Source organism: Aspergillus caelatus, assembly GCF_009193585.1.
Source record: "Aspergillus caelatus strain CBS 763.97 unplaced genomic scaffold BDV27scaffold_20, whole genome shotgun sequence".
In the NCBI taxonomy this organism is placed as follows: Eukaryota; Fungi; Ascomycota; class Eurotiomycetes; order Eurotiales; family Aspergillaceae; genus Aspergillus; species Aspergillus caelatus.
Window position 1 is genome coordinate 83,803 of NW_022475283.1, and position 12,235 is coordinate 96,037.

The 12,235-nt window shown below is 45.5% G+C and overlaps 4 protein-coding genes across 4 annotated transcripts; 3 read left to right on the forward strand and 1 right to left on the reverse strand.

Moving 5' to 3' along the window:
• Positions 1–1,153: 1,153 nt before the first annotated feature.
• Positions 1,154–1,908, forward strand: BDV27DRAFT_153815 (uncharacterized protein; the record flags this gene model as incomplete). The annotated part of the gene is made up of 2 exons (XM_032071859.1): positions 1,154–1,635; positions 1,695–1,908. 2 exons carry the CDS (start codon positions 1,154–1,156, stop codon positions 1,906–1,908), a joined length of 696 nt encoding a protein of 231 aa, XP_031931698.1.
• Positions 1,909–4,052: 2,144 nt separating this feature from the next.
• BDV27DRAFT_153816 (mitochondrial 54S ribosomal protein bL33m) lies at positions 4,053–4,342 on the forward strand (the record flags this gene model as incomplete). Its single annotated transcript, XM_032071860.1, has 2 exons — positions 4,053–4,065; positions 4,173–4,342. 2 exons carry the CDS (start codon positions 4,053–4,055, stop codon positions 4,340–4,342), a joined length of 183 nt encoding a protein of 60 aa, XP_031931699.1.
• Positions 4,343–7,689: 3,347 nt separating this feature from the next.
• On the reverse strand, positions 7,690–9,384 carry BDV27DRAFT_122043 (uncharacterized protein). The gene is made up of 3 exons (XM_032065524.1): positions 8,814–9,384; positions 8,505–8,761; positions 7,690–8,374 (listed from the first exon to the last, which is right to left on the reverse strand). The coding sequence occupies exons 1-3, from the start codon at positions 9,236–9,238 to the stop codon at positions 8,307–8,309; spliced, it is 750 nt and encodes a 249-aa protein (XP_031931700.1). The 5' UTR covers positions 9,239–9,384; the 3' UTR covers positions 7,690–8,306.
• Positions 9,385–10,379: 995 nt separating this feature from the next.
• BDV27DRAFT_122044 (uncharacterized protein) lies at positions 10,380–11,348 on the forward strand. The gene is made up of 2 exons (XM_032065525.1): positions 10,380–10,747; positions 10,829–11,348. Exons 1-2 carry the CDS (start codon positions 10,567–10,569, stop codon positions 11,140–11,142), a joined length of 495 nt encoding a protein of 164 aa, XP_031931701.1. The 5' UTR covers positions 10,380–10,566; the 3' UTR covers positions 11,143–11,348.
• The last annotated feature ends 887 nt before the right edge of the window (positions 11,349–12,235 follow it).

Here is a 12,235-nt window from a genome sequence, read left to right on the forward strand (position 1 = left end):
GGTTGTATACTTCCGAATGATTACTATATGGAATATTGGAACTGGTTAATTTGATATTAGACTAAGAAGAAGAAAAAGAGTATAGATATTACTAGAACTGGAATTATAGACAAGGGACCATAATGAGGGGGAAAGCTTAACAAATCTAATATAAATAGGGTAAGAGCTAATCTTGTGAACATTGACAACCTTGATTCGGAGGTGATATTTGTCTTTCCCTTGCATAGTCCGGAGTTGGTATATCTCAAAAAAAAGAAAGAAAGAGAGGATAAAAGATATATGGATAGGATTGGATTTTGATCGAGCAAGAAGATTGATACTTATACGCATATCGATTCATTCTGGGGATATCCGTACACTGAGTAGAATATCTATGTAGGTCTAGACTACGATCATTCCATCTTCCAGACCGTGCATTTTCCATTATAATACTTCGTCAAAAACACAAAACACAACTAGTGTCCTTGAGTGTTACAAGAGAGTAAAGTAGAGTATAAGGTATAAAGACTTTTCTTTGTTAAACCTACTGCTACCCTGTGCACGATGAGAGAGTTTCCACAAAGCTGACCTACCAAACCCACGACCAGGAACACCGAGGGTCGTCTATATCTGAGTCAAAACTCCCAATAAATGATTTTGATATCTTTCGACTGATTAGGTTTCTGTTGCAGGAAGCAAACAGTGGAACGAGCGCCATCTCCCATTCACTGGACCCTCGTCAACCGTGGTAAGGCCGTGGAGAAGATTACCGCCCTACCATGTCAGGAAGTTCCAGACCTTTCCCCTCATTTTGATTAACCTGATTTGTTCCTTTGCGTAGAATCTCGTCTGTTGTCGTGTTGAGTTCTGTTCCTGGTGGAGCTCCCTTGAGCTCATTTTCTCCACTATCTTCAACGCGTTCTATACCAGGCTTGCCTTTCATTCTATCAAACTACTCGAACCCCTCACCTGTCTTCTGTCACGTCTTATCTTCTGTTGAAGTCACGTTCTAGTGTTCTTCTTCTGGTCTCTTTTTCCTACCGTGGTGCTTTGAAAGCAGTCCTCGCCAAAAGAAGGCTTCAACTTCCCATTGACCCCCATCTCTCAACATCATCACCAAACATACAAAGAACACACAATCTCCTTACCTAGATATCCCTCATCATCCCAAAAGATGGCAGACAGATTCGAGCCTGACAAGCTACACAACGAGCTAGACGTCCTGGTGAACTATACCGACATCGAAAGAGATCTCGAAAAACGTTTTCGAACCTCCTACTCACCCTTCACCCCCGCTATCCACCGCCCCATCGGCCCAGATGCAATCGACCAGTCGTCTCCCATGTCTACAACTTCTTACTTGCTCAAAGCTCATCTCCCCACTGCAGCACCTGAGGAAGAGCACCGTACCCACGGCGAAAACGCACAATACAGCAGTGAAGAGGAGCCATCTCTCAAGGCGTCCATGCTCCAGGGGATCAGAACAATCGAGAAGAAAGAGCAGGTGTCCAGATGGCAAGGAAGTGTTGGTTTGGATCAACCCGTCTCGATGACAACCGGAATGGTCCACGATAGAGAGCGTCTGATTGACCTGGGGGAGCCCGAGATAGCAACCGAGAAGGCGACTTCATACAGTGGATCTGATGATGGGGAGTGGTTAGTCTTACGCCGAGTCCTCTGACAAAGGGCATGTTTTCTAACGAACAGATAAACAGTATTCAGCCGACGGGAGATATTGAGATGGCCAATGTGTCTGCTACAGAGGCACATGAAGCGTGGTCCAACAATGCGACAGACGAGATGGTAGATGACGAGAAGCCTGTTTTGTTTAAACGTGAGCGGAAGACCTCGCCAGAGTCTCCTGACGGTTTTGTCTTCAAGCGACGTCGTAGCGCTCGTCTTGCTGCTTTGCTCGCCAATCCGGAGTAACAACTGTTCTCGTTAATCTGGTGGTATGTGTGGGCTCCTTTTCCAGAATGACCATGGTGGTGCTAACAGGTGTCTTTAGGTGGGTAATTGTACATTAGTATGTTGGATGGTGTTGGACACCTGATGACCTTTCTACTTTCTTGCTTTTGAAGATACACGGTGCATCTCGTCTAATTTCTAATACCGGGCATTGGGTGGTGGACGTTAATTTGTATTGCACTCTCTTAACATAGGAAGCAATGCAGGGCATAATGGCTGGAAAGTCTGATATGTATTGACCAAACGGAGTGATGCTGTTGGCAAGACTCTTCTAGCTTCGATGACCATATCCCTTATATCATGCTGGGCTGGGTCGGCTCATGAATAACAAGGAATCTAATTTGGTCACTGCCAAGCTAGTACAATGATCAATAGCAGTATTTAGGGCATTACTTCCTCCACGATAGAGTCCTCAGAGGTTGTCTAGTTTGTTTTTCAATGTGCATCCGCAGAACTATAATCAAATGACCGGTGCTGAATTGATCAGCACTAACAGCACGCAAAGTCCGAATCGGCATCCTTCCACTAATTCACTCATATCTTAGCGAAATGAATCAGAAACAGGATTACCCTGTACTCCAAAGCTGTGGCGGTGCATCACCAGAGCTTCAACGACATATACAAGTCGCCTGACAATCCCGCAAACTTAACCGCCCACGAAAGCGATCATCATGATATTTATTACCAGCAGCAACAAGACACCACCATGTTAACAATAGTGACAACAAAACCCCACACCTTAACAATAATGGAAAAAACCCCGATCAAATCGGAGGTCGACAAGGTTCCCAATAACAAGATCACCAATTAGCTTCTAACCCGTAGATCGTCTCGGTTCAACCCTCCCGTTCAGAGAAATGCAAGATCCCATGTGACCACATGACACTACTAAAATGCAGACACCGCTCAGAAAACCCCCGGATAGGATAAGAAGGTGCACAAACACCCTCCATCAGGGATGCACACGGACACCTAACATGCATGAGAGTAGTTCCCGCCGCGGATTAAGCCGGCACTAAAGCAGCTGGAGGTATTAAATCCCCTAGCACGGTCCACGACTTGTTTTGTCGACCGGGATTGATCATGGGACGGTTCTATGCCGTTTTGAGTATACACCATGTTGTGGTCACCAGGTGTATGCGTATGTATCCATACAAAACCCGCCAATATGGGACTCTGACTCATGGTTATGACATTGTCCTCCTGCACGATATTCGAGGGCATGAACGCGTGGGCTGAGACACGTGGAGAGTGTTGGAAGTCAGTTGCGAAGAAAGAAGGACATGAAAAAAAGTAGAAGAAATATAGGATACAAGTCGGTTATTGAATAGACAAAGCTTTCATAAGATATGTAGATGTACTAAGCCCTTAGTAGGGTAGCCCTGCATTGACGATCGACCCAGTAGATTATACATATCTAGCATCCCAACGGAGCCACTAGTGATCTGCAGGTCAGGCGGCTGGAGAATTTTTCATGAAACCAAATTCTGTTTGAGATAAAGTTAGTCTAAGCAGGCTATTCTTGGAGATAGTGATATACCAAGAGTACTGTATGCACCCGTATCACCCGTAATTGTAGTCCTGATTTTTGTATCAGTGTAATAAAATATTGTATTAATTATGATTGGCCGTAAGTATGCTAACCCTACCAAGCTCCAAAAGATAAAAAGATGAGATAAAAATAAAAGATCATTTAATGTCGCGAAGGAGTGGTGGTTCAATAACTTCGGACAGATGCACAGTGAGTGCAGACGCTCGGTGGAAATCTCGAGACGAACCTGAACTGAAAAGCCATTGTTTAAGTTCCATCGTCACTTAGTGATAGGGCCACAGTCTATAGTGACTAATTAGCAGACCTCTAAAGGAAAAGAAGATAATATCCAGGATATTTTGTAGTTTTTGAGGAGAGGTCGCAATGGCGATGCTCCAGAACAATGAAAGCCAAACAAGACCCACATTTCCAACCATACCACTTTCAGATATAGAAGTCACGTGTAACTATCGCAAGTCCAAAGTTCTCCGCCGCATCTCCGATGATCTCGAATTCTTGAAATTAGGTGCCAAACACCCCAAAGTCTCGTTCTCCTTCAACTAGAGCCGCCAAAATGGCCAAGAAAGGTAAGCACCCATATACTCATACCATTGCACCACAGACTTGATGCGCTAGTAGCGCACGCCGATGGTTTGTTCCTAATCTTGTGCGGAGCTAACATCAAGACCAATAGCCAAGTCTCGTACCGTCGCCGTTCGTCTCATCTCCATGGCCATGACTGGCTTTTACCGGACGATGATCAGACCTCGTACCCATCGCCCCCTGAGCATGCTCAAATATGACCCCGTCGTGAAGAAGAAGGTGCTATTCCTGGAAGCGACAAAGGGCGGAAGAGCGAAATGAATCATTTTCTCTCACGCCTTCACACGATCAACCGCGCATACGCAGCTGAGATACAAGTCATGGCTCCTTCGACCCTGAAGCAGTGTCGGACAGCAAAGTTTACGAGACAACCTTCACTCGGTACACTCCACCAGGTTGTCGGTTGTCGCTCAGTCTGTTATTCCAACGATAAACCATGTACATTAGACAACATCAGTGCGGATAATACTTGGAACTTTGTCAACTCCGGGATATTGCTGCGCTGTATATCATTTTGGGTTTGCATTCTGGCGTTTAAAGCAGTACAGTCTGGGTCAATCAATGTGTTCAATATACCATTTCTAGGATCCGACCATCTTTGCAACCACCTGTCTACCGAGATCTTTCACTCCATATTATCTTAGGCAACCCAGTAACGATACCACGTACCACATATATAATACACAATCAAGGAAAATGCCCAAAATTAAAACAAACTTCTCAAACTTGCCTGTTGAACCGAGCGCTGTAGCGATCACCTACTAAGCTTAGCGCACCTCACTAACCATGTTGACTCGGATAGGTATTTACCTCTTGTTCTTCTTCCTCCACGAGTTGGCCACCTCTGGCTATTGCGGTTACCATTCATAGAAGAATGCCGACTGCTACCAGACGCGAGACTCGTAGGTCTTGTCTTGCGCTCACAGCATCTAGAATCAGCTCTTGTCAGGCGTCTTGACTGGGGTGAGGTCGGGACCCTAGCTCTTTTGCTGGAGTCTGGCCTTTCAGCGCCCTCGTGGTTCAAGGTTCTACTACTTGAAGGAGGTAAGTAATTCTGATGCGCGAACTGCTCTTGGCTGCGCACTTGAGGCGTCTGTCGGTTCCTACTATAGGTTCTTCGGTTCGTTCGGCCAGGTAGTGGCATTTGCGATGTATCCTTCTGCTCGTGACAGTTTTCCGAGTCTGGTGCCTTGCGCTTTTCTCTGCTCGTCGATGGAATGTCCGTTTCGAATGTGACTGCTTTTGGCGTTATCGCGGAGTTTTCCATCTCTTCCGGGATGCTAGGAGGCTGGCTAACTGGCTGGCCAGCACCTGGATCCTGGTCCTTTCTTCCTAATGGAGTGCTTTCGCTGGAATGTCCTTTCATGTCCGCTGTTCTTGCAGCATCCTGTTTCTCGGCAGAGCTGGCAGCCATTTGATAAGCCCCATTTGGATCAGCCAGTGTATCAGGTTTTTCAGCAACGATACCTTCCTCCGGTGTCGAAACTAGCGTGGCTGCGAAATCGATCGGAACTTGGTCGGATATTGAACACGCTGGAGATAGCTGCCGAACGCTTGAAAATGGTATAATGTTGTTAGACTGCTGTGAGTCCGGGATGCATGGAAGTTTCACATCAGCCATTTCGAGATTACTAGCTTTCAGGCTCTCCTTGGCTGGAGATGAATATACACTTCTCTGGAAACTCTGTGTTCGATAGATAAATTCTGTCGTTTGGACAACATCGTTTTCCGAGGCTCCACAGCTTCGCTGGGGCGTTGAGGTGATGGATGTACTTTTAGCAGCATCAGTATCATGGCATCTAAGGGCACCTCCATCCGTAGGTTCATTCCTTGTTGTAACTTCTAGGCTGTTCCTCACTCCTACTGGCTGTAGGAGCGCTATCAACCTGTTCCAAGTTTCAGAGAAGGGTTCCTTGGGTGACGCAGCGTCCACCTGGTCAAGTAATTCTTTAATTTTCTTTACCCAGTGTTCCGAATCTTGGACTCGACGAAGCAAAGTGTGTATCTCGGATTTCGCCTTCAACTTACCAGTCTCGAGGCTTAACCTGGCTGATGTTTCCACTGAGAGCTCCGTTTGGATTTTTGTGCATTCTTCTTCCTTCAGCAGGAGGTTTCTCTGAAGTATGTCAAGTTTGTCTTCTGACAGCTTAGATAGTGCACTGCTCTCTTCCCTGACCACAATGAGCTCCTTCTCAAGGGTTGCAGCTTTCTCATTAGCTTCATAGAGCTGTCCTTGCATGCATGACTTCTGCGTTGCGATCGATGTTTCCATTTCTCGAAGTCGGCTGACCTCTGCAGCTTGTTCCGCAAGTGATATCTCTTTCTCCATACACTTGCTTTCAAGGGCTTTTATCTCTTCATCTTTTACTAATAGCTTCTGGGATCAGAGAAAGCCATGTGCTGGAAGTAGTCATGCGCCTACCAAATATTCTGTTTCATTCTGCTTCTTCGTATGTGTTGTTTTACTCTCGCCCTTTGTATTGTCAGCCAATATTCAGGTACTTGCGAACATCGCAGCATACTAGTGCTTTTTGCGCCCCCATTAATTCATCTCGGACTTTTTCAACATTCTTTAGAAGCTCGCCCCTCTCTCTTAACAGTTCATGAATTTGTTGTTCATACTTGACTCTATGCTGATCTCGAGAAATGACGCTGGCCCTATTAAGCTCTTCTCGGATTTTGGATTCTATGGCTTTAACTTCGTCTTGGAGTGCGATTGCCTGTGATTCGAACTTGCTTGCACGGCCTTCTGCTTCCTGGCCCTTCGTAACGGCTTCGAGCAATGAGAGTTTTATCTCTTCGTTTTCAATCGCTTTGCTCCTGAGGCTTTCTTCAGTTGTTCTCAGCTCATCTGATAGTTGCTGTACCCTTAGGTCAAGCTCAACCCTTTCCTTAATTTCTGCGGTTGTAGGCTCGGTTGTTTCTGGTGTTTGCATCTCAGAGAGTCGGGTTTCAAGCTGTTTCATTTGCTGTGCGAAGCTATTCTCTTTCTCCTGGACAACCTCCAAGAAGGAACCGAGTTTATCGATACTCGGTGCACAAGCTTCAAGCTTCTCGTGTAGACTAGTACATGTGACTACATTCGCGGAAAGCCGTTTCAGTAATGCAGATTCACTTCCCATATCTTCCTGAACAGACCGAAGCTGTTCTGTTAGAAGCCGTGTCCTATCTCCATTCACCTTCGAGCTTCCTTCGATGACCGCTGCCAAGTCTTCCGTAAGAGACCTAATTCTGAAGATGATTAGCCATGTTATCTCTCAGAGGGTACATCGAATTATCAGTAACTTACTGAAATGAACATTCTTGAACAGCCACTTTACACTGCTCAAAGTCCAACTTTCCTTGGGCATAATCCTCACCCATGCGCCTAAACGATATCTGAAACTCTTCTAGTACTTGTTCCATAATTGAATGTGCAGATTTATCAACTTGCTTTGCCACAGTTCCAAATCCTGAATCAAGCTTTCTTAGCATTTCGAGCTGGTCAGCCCTGATAAGGCCTATGCTTTTCGCCTGAAGACGTGAGCTGTCCTGTATATATGTCTCTAACAAGGCTGATCTTTTCTTTTCGTCGGATAATCGCCCCTGGACAGAGCTTGTCTTTTCCTCTGCATCCTTCAAAGCCTGCTTCATGGAGTTGATCAAAGTTTGTGATTCGACAAGGTAACATTGGCTCTTCTCAAAAATACTGGAAGCTGGTAACAGCTGCTCCCTTGTCTCAGCAATTGTCCCTTTTATTTCCGCTTTATCTTTATCTAGCGATGCTCTTGTCAGTTTGAGCTGAGTAGTTTCCGCGCGAAGTGCATTGTAACCAGAACCTAGCTCGTTAATGATGTATTTGAACTTCGCTATTTTCGCCTTCCATGCCTGTAATTGAGTTTTATACGCCCTAGACTCCGAAGCCTTTTGCTGTATCTCATTACTAAAGACGTCAAGTTGGTTTTTCAAAGAAAAATTTTCTTGTGTCAGCTCTGAGAGATTGGCCTCCATCTGTTCTTTCTCACTGAGAGCGGCAGCATCATTGTCTTCTCGGGCTTTAATCTTGACAAGTAGGAGTTGAAATAGGTCCTCCTCAGACAGGTCTGCATGGCTGTTACCAGCAAGCGTAAAGGCGGGTTGTCTTGAGGTGATCTTTTTCCCACTCGCTCGACGACGCTTCGATACTCTTGACTTGTCATTCGTAGGGGACAGTGAAACACTTTTCCCGTCCTCGTGTGCTAGGAGCTCAGCAGCACATGACTTCATCAACTTTGCTGTGCACTGTTTGGGTGACTGTGGAAATCTGTCGTTGATCTTGTTTTGATCAGTGTCACATACTTTCGTAGACCAAAGTTATCCTCTTACTTTGTTCTTATTGAGGGCAATTGTCTTTATGGCTGGAACTATCTCAGCGCAACCAGGCAAGTGTAACTGGCCCACGTACCTTGTGGCTCATTTTCCGGTGATAGAAGTTGTCCGTTGGTAACAGATGGAAAAAGAGCGGTTCCTTCACATTGAGCTTGATTGTGTTGCGCGTAATGAACATTGGAGGTGAGGGCATGGTCTATCCTAACAGAAGGATTTTTTTTGCTATCGGCTGTCTCTAAATCTTGAGAAGGGGCTTCTGAAGATGAAGAAGAAGTCCTTGTTACTTGGCGATTTGAGCTGGTTTCTGTATTATTCAACCGAGAAGCAATGTGTCTGGATTTTTTTTTTAGTAGGATAAACGAGAGCCAATGTCAAGTTAACTTACTTCAACTGGTGAGTTTGAGTTGTACCATTGGGCTTTCTGGTTCTATTCTGCTCCGTTTGCGTGATGTTATTGCATTGAGGCGCGGGAATAGCTGAAGCTTGCTTGACTGGTGGATGTAGCGTAAATATCTTTCCATGCTGTGCAGGTCTGGCAAAGGAGAAAGCCGTTAGGTCAATACCAGAACTCCGTGGGCGTTGTACAAGTGATGCTGCGGATGGGATTTGGTCAGCTGTTCGAATTAATTCTGATCCCCTCTCCAGGATTGCGTTAAGATTAGGTGACACAGGTTCAGTGTTGGATCCTGCTATTTGTAGCAGGAGCATCTCTTCATCATCGCCAATTTCATTGGGTTCACTGTCTCTTTCCCTATCGGAGATAGTCGAAGGATCACCCACTAGTAACGGGTCAGTGCTGTCGCTCCCCATGTTGGGTTAGGCTGTGCAGCATGTCCTGCACGCATCAGAGACGCTCGTATTCCCAGTAATCCAAGTCAGCAGACAGGAATGTGGAAGTATGATAAGTGTCAACCGCTTTTCTAGAGTGTGGTTGCTGGTATTATGGATAGAACAGGCTGATGAGACATTTTGTGGTTATGGGGAAGAAAAATAGAGGGCGAAGAGAAGTGGATTCGTCATGGAAGTCCTAGAAGAAAGTTCTCGTGATGAACAGGGGTGCCTCTTTAGGAAGGAACATAGAGCAGCCTAAGAATCATGGCTTCCGGGCGTGACAAAAACCCTATTCTAGATGCGGCAGCATCATCAGCATACCTATTACTACTAGTAGTCGTAATTCCTATCGTGTCTCTACTACTATCATTAAGTATACTTTCGAAAACATATGAATCGTGTTTAATGGGAGCTTGGTTATCGCGCCAGTAGTATAACAATTTACCTTATCTCCACAGACTGTATTTGCTTCTGAGATGAATCTACCCTCTATTCATATTCTGGCTCAGGCAGCGTAAACATACACCTTCTAAGATTAGAACCGCTACGATTCAAAGGACTTAGGTCCATGGAAGATGCTTGCCCCATAAAGAATCAATCTAAAAAAGGATATTTTTCGTCCACCTTGAATTACGCACAGACGTGTGTGGCTGCTCCCCTTCCATTTTGACTATAGCGATCACCCGCTATACAAACGCCAAAACGGTTTATATGGCAAAACCCAAGCAACAAGGCGTTCGACTGCTACCTGAACTGATTTGCAGGGAGCAATTGAAGCCAGCCAAGCGGAGAGTTTGAAATCACATCTCGCTTAAATTCAAACTCCGGCATATCTGCGGTTTCCTCCTCCTGGCGCCTCGGGCGTATCTCTCATTGGTTGCAGCCACGATGCTAAGGGCGGTTATCACCAGGATCAACATAACATCACATCCCCAGTCGTCTCTTGCGAACATGATTCGCTCTGTGAATCCAAATTTAGGTTCTTCAGCACAACTGTATAGACCACTTAATGAGGTAGAATACACCTCCTCATCCTTCAAGTCTTGGGACTGTTGTTGGTACCCTATCACAAGGTTGTACCTGTCATACAGCCTTTTACTTCGTATTCAGGTAGCGCCCACGGACATTGTGCTTGAGCTTGCTATATAGACTACTATTGGCTTCACCGTTGTGTTTTCCACCTAACTATCTTTATTTATCCCTTACGTATACTTTCAAAACAAGAAAAAGCAAACCCGCACTCATAAATACAGTACCAGACCTTGAAGAACTTATCAATTCTTCCCATTTCACTGGGAACCACCGACATGCCTTGGGAAACTGCCTTCTCCTGCATTATCGTCGCTACTCTTACAGCGCAGTCAAGAGCACAGGGACTGATAACCGATGTGGAAGGAGAAGGATATGGTCCAAAGCCAAGTTCCAGCTCAATGTCAGCGGGGATGATCGTGCTATGCGTGGTAGCAGGAATCGTGGTTCTCATCGGAAGTCCGTTTTCCAAAACCCCCATCGCTCCGATCCTAGCTCTATGTTACTTGGGCATGTTTACTGACCCTAGCCACTCTGTAGTCTCCACAACAATTTTGTTCATCGTTGCCAAAAGACGCCAATGGGCAATGCGGGAGGTCATTACACGGTCTGCTCGACGAGCCACCCAGGCCATCAAGACTCCCTTGTCAGCCAGGTTTCCGAGATCTCAGGTCGCGCGAGGCATGGATTCGGGGTTTCCTACCAATCGCGCCGAAGAAAGAAGCCAAAGGCTGGAGGTCAATCCAAAGCACAACGATATAGAGAAGAACTCTCTTATTACGGAAACAGAAAAAGCTAGAAATAGTGGAAACGGTCGGGCGTGGAGGTCACTGTTCTCCTCTGGTCATTCATAGATGAGTGTCAGTTCACTCTCTTGTTTACGAAGTATATGTTTGGACTGCTTCAGGGTATGTTTCTCAGTTTATAGCGATGGCTTATGTATATGTCTGGATTTCGGCGTGCTTGATGCATAGTATCGTGGACTTCTTTTGCGTTGGATGTTTCGGGCTCTAGTATTTCCTTCACTATTCTTAGATTTTGAGATACAATCATTGATACCACCAGTCGAATTGAAAAAAAAAAGCACCCTAAAAAGGAAAGCGATGGTCCGATAGTTAATTGGACAGTTTAGTCATAAAATACAACTACCTCCCAAGATGAACGTCGCCTGGCCAAATTGATCTTCAACCCCAGGTCCTAATACGAACGGACGAGCCAAGACATCTCAACCCTAACACAATGAAAATACGACAGCAAAGCCCACAGCACACGACCCCTACAAAGAAGTCCAAACTAGATCCGCTCTTAACCCCTGACACCTACAGATCTAAGAATTCCGTAGATCGAAAGGTCATTTCCCCAAAAGAGTGACATGCATTAGCCCGAGGCACTTGCTCACTTCACATTGCTTACATTACATCTAATCCCTTCATCAATTTCCAAAAATCGCCACCCCAATCTACTCTAGCGAAGGGTTTCCCGCACGTTGAGATTATTCATGTACCCACAACATCCACTTCAATGCAACCTTTCCCAGCCGAAGCAATATACAACCCATTATTGTACGTTGTGGCACTCGCTTAATTGCCACCTCATCTCGATTATAGATTATTCAGAGAAACGGTGATCAACGTCGACAACGACGTACTGAATTTGTCCGACAAAACAGTCCAATTCAAGAACTACACATTCTGCGTCAAGCATACCAGAGCAACATGCCATTGACCAGAAACTCCATTACAGGGCCAGGGATCCTTCAAATCGAATATAGAACAAGATCTCACCTAAGCACGGCCAGCTCTCGACGTAGAATCAGCAACAGAATTACCTGAGACGAGCCCAAGAAGCGGCTGGGAAGAAGGAAAAATTAATAAAAAGAAGAACGGGGGGAAGAAAAAGGGAAAAAAAAAAAAAAAAGAAAAGTTGAGCACGGAAGCACTGACAAGC

Coding starts and splice junctions, on each gene's coding strand:
- BDV27DRAFT_122043 (XM_032065524.1), bottom strand. CDS start 9,238: ATGGGGAGCGACAGCACTGACCCGTTACTAGTGGGTGATCCTTCGACT. Junction 8,762..8,813: donor ACTCAAACTCACCAGTTGAA/GTAAGTTAACTT, acceptor AAAAAAATCCAG/ACACATTGCTTCTCGGTTGA. Junction 8,375..8,504: donor ACCGGAAAATGAGCCACAAG/GTACGTGGGCCA, acceptor GATCAAAACAAG/ATCAACGACAGATTTCCACA.
- BDV27DRAFT_122044 (XM_032065525.1), top strand. CDS start 10,567: ATGCCTTGGGAAACTGCCTTCTCCTGCATTATCGTCGCTACTCTTACA. Junction 10,748..10,828: donor AATCGTGGTTCTCATCGGAA/GTCCGTTTTCCA, acceptor GCCACTCTGTAG/TCTCCACAACAATTTTGTTC.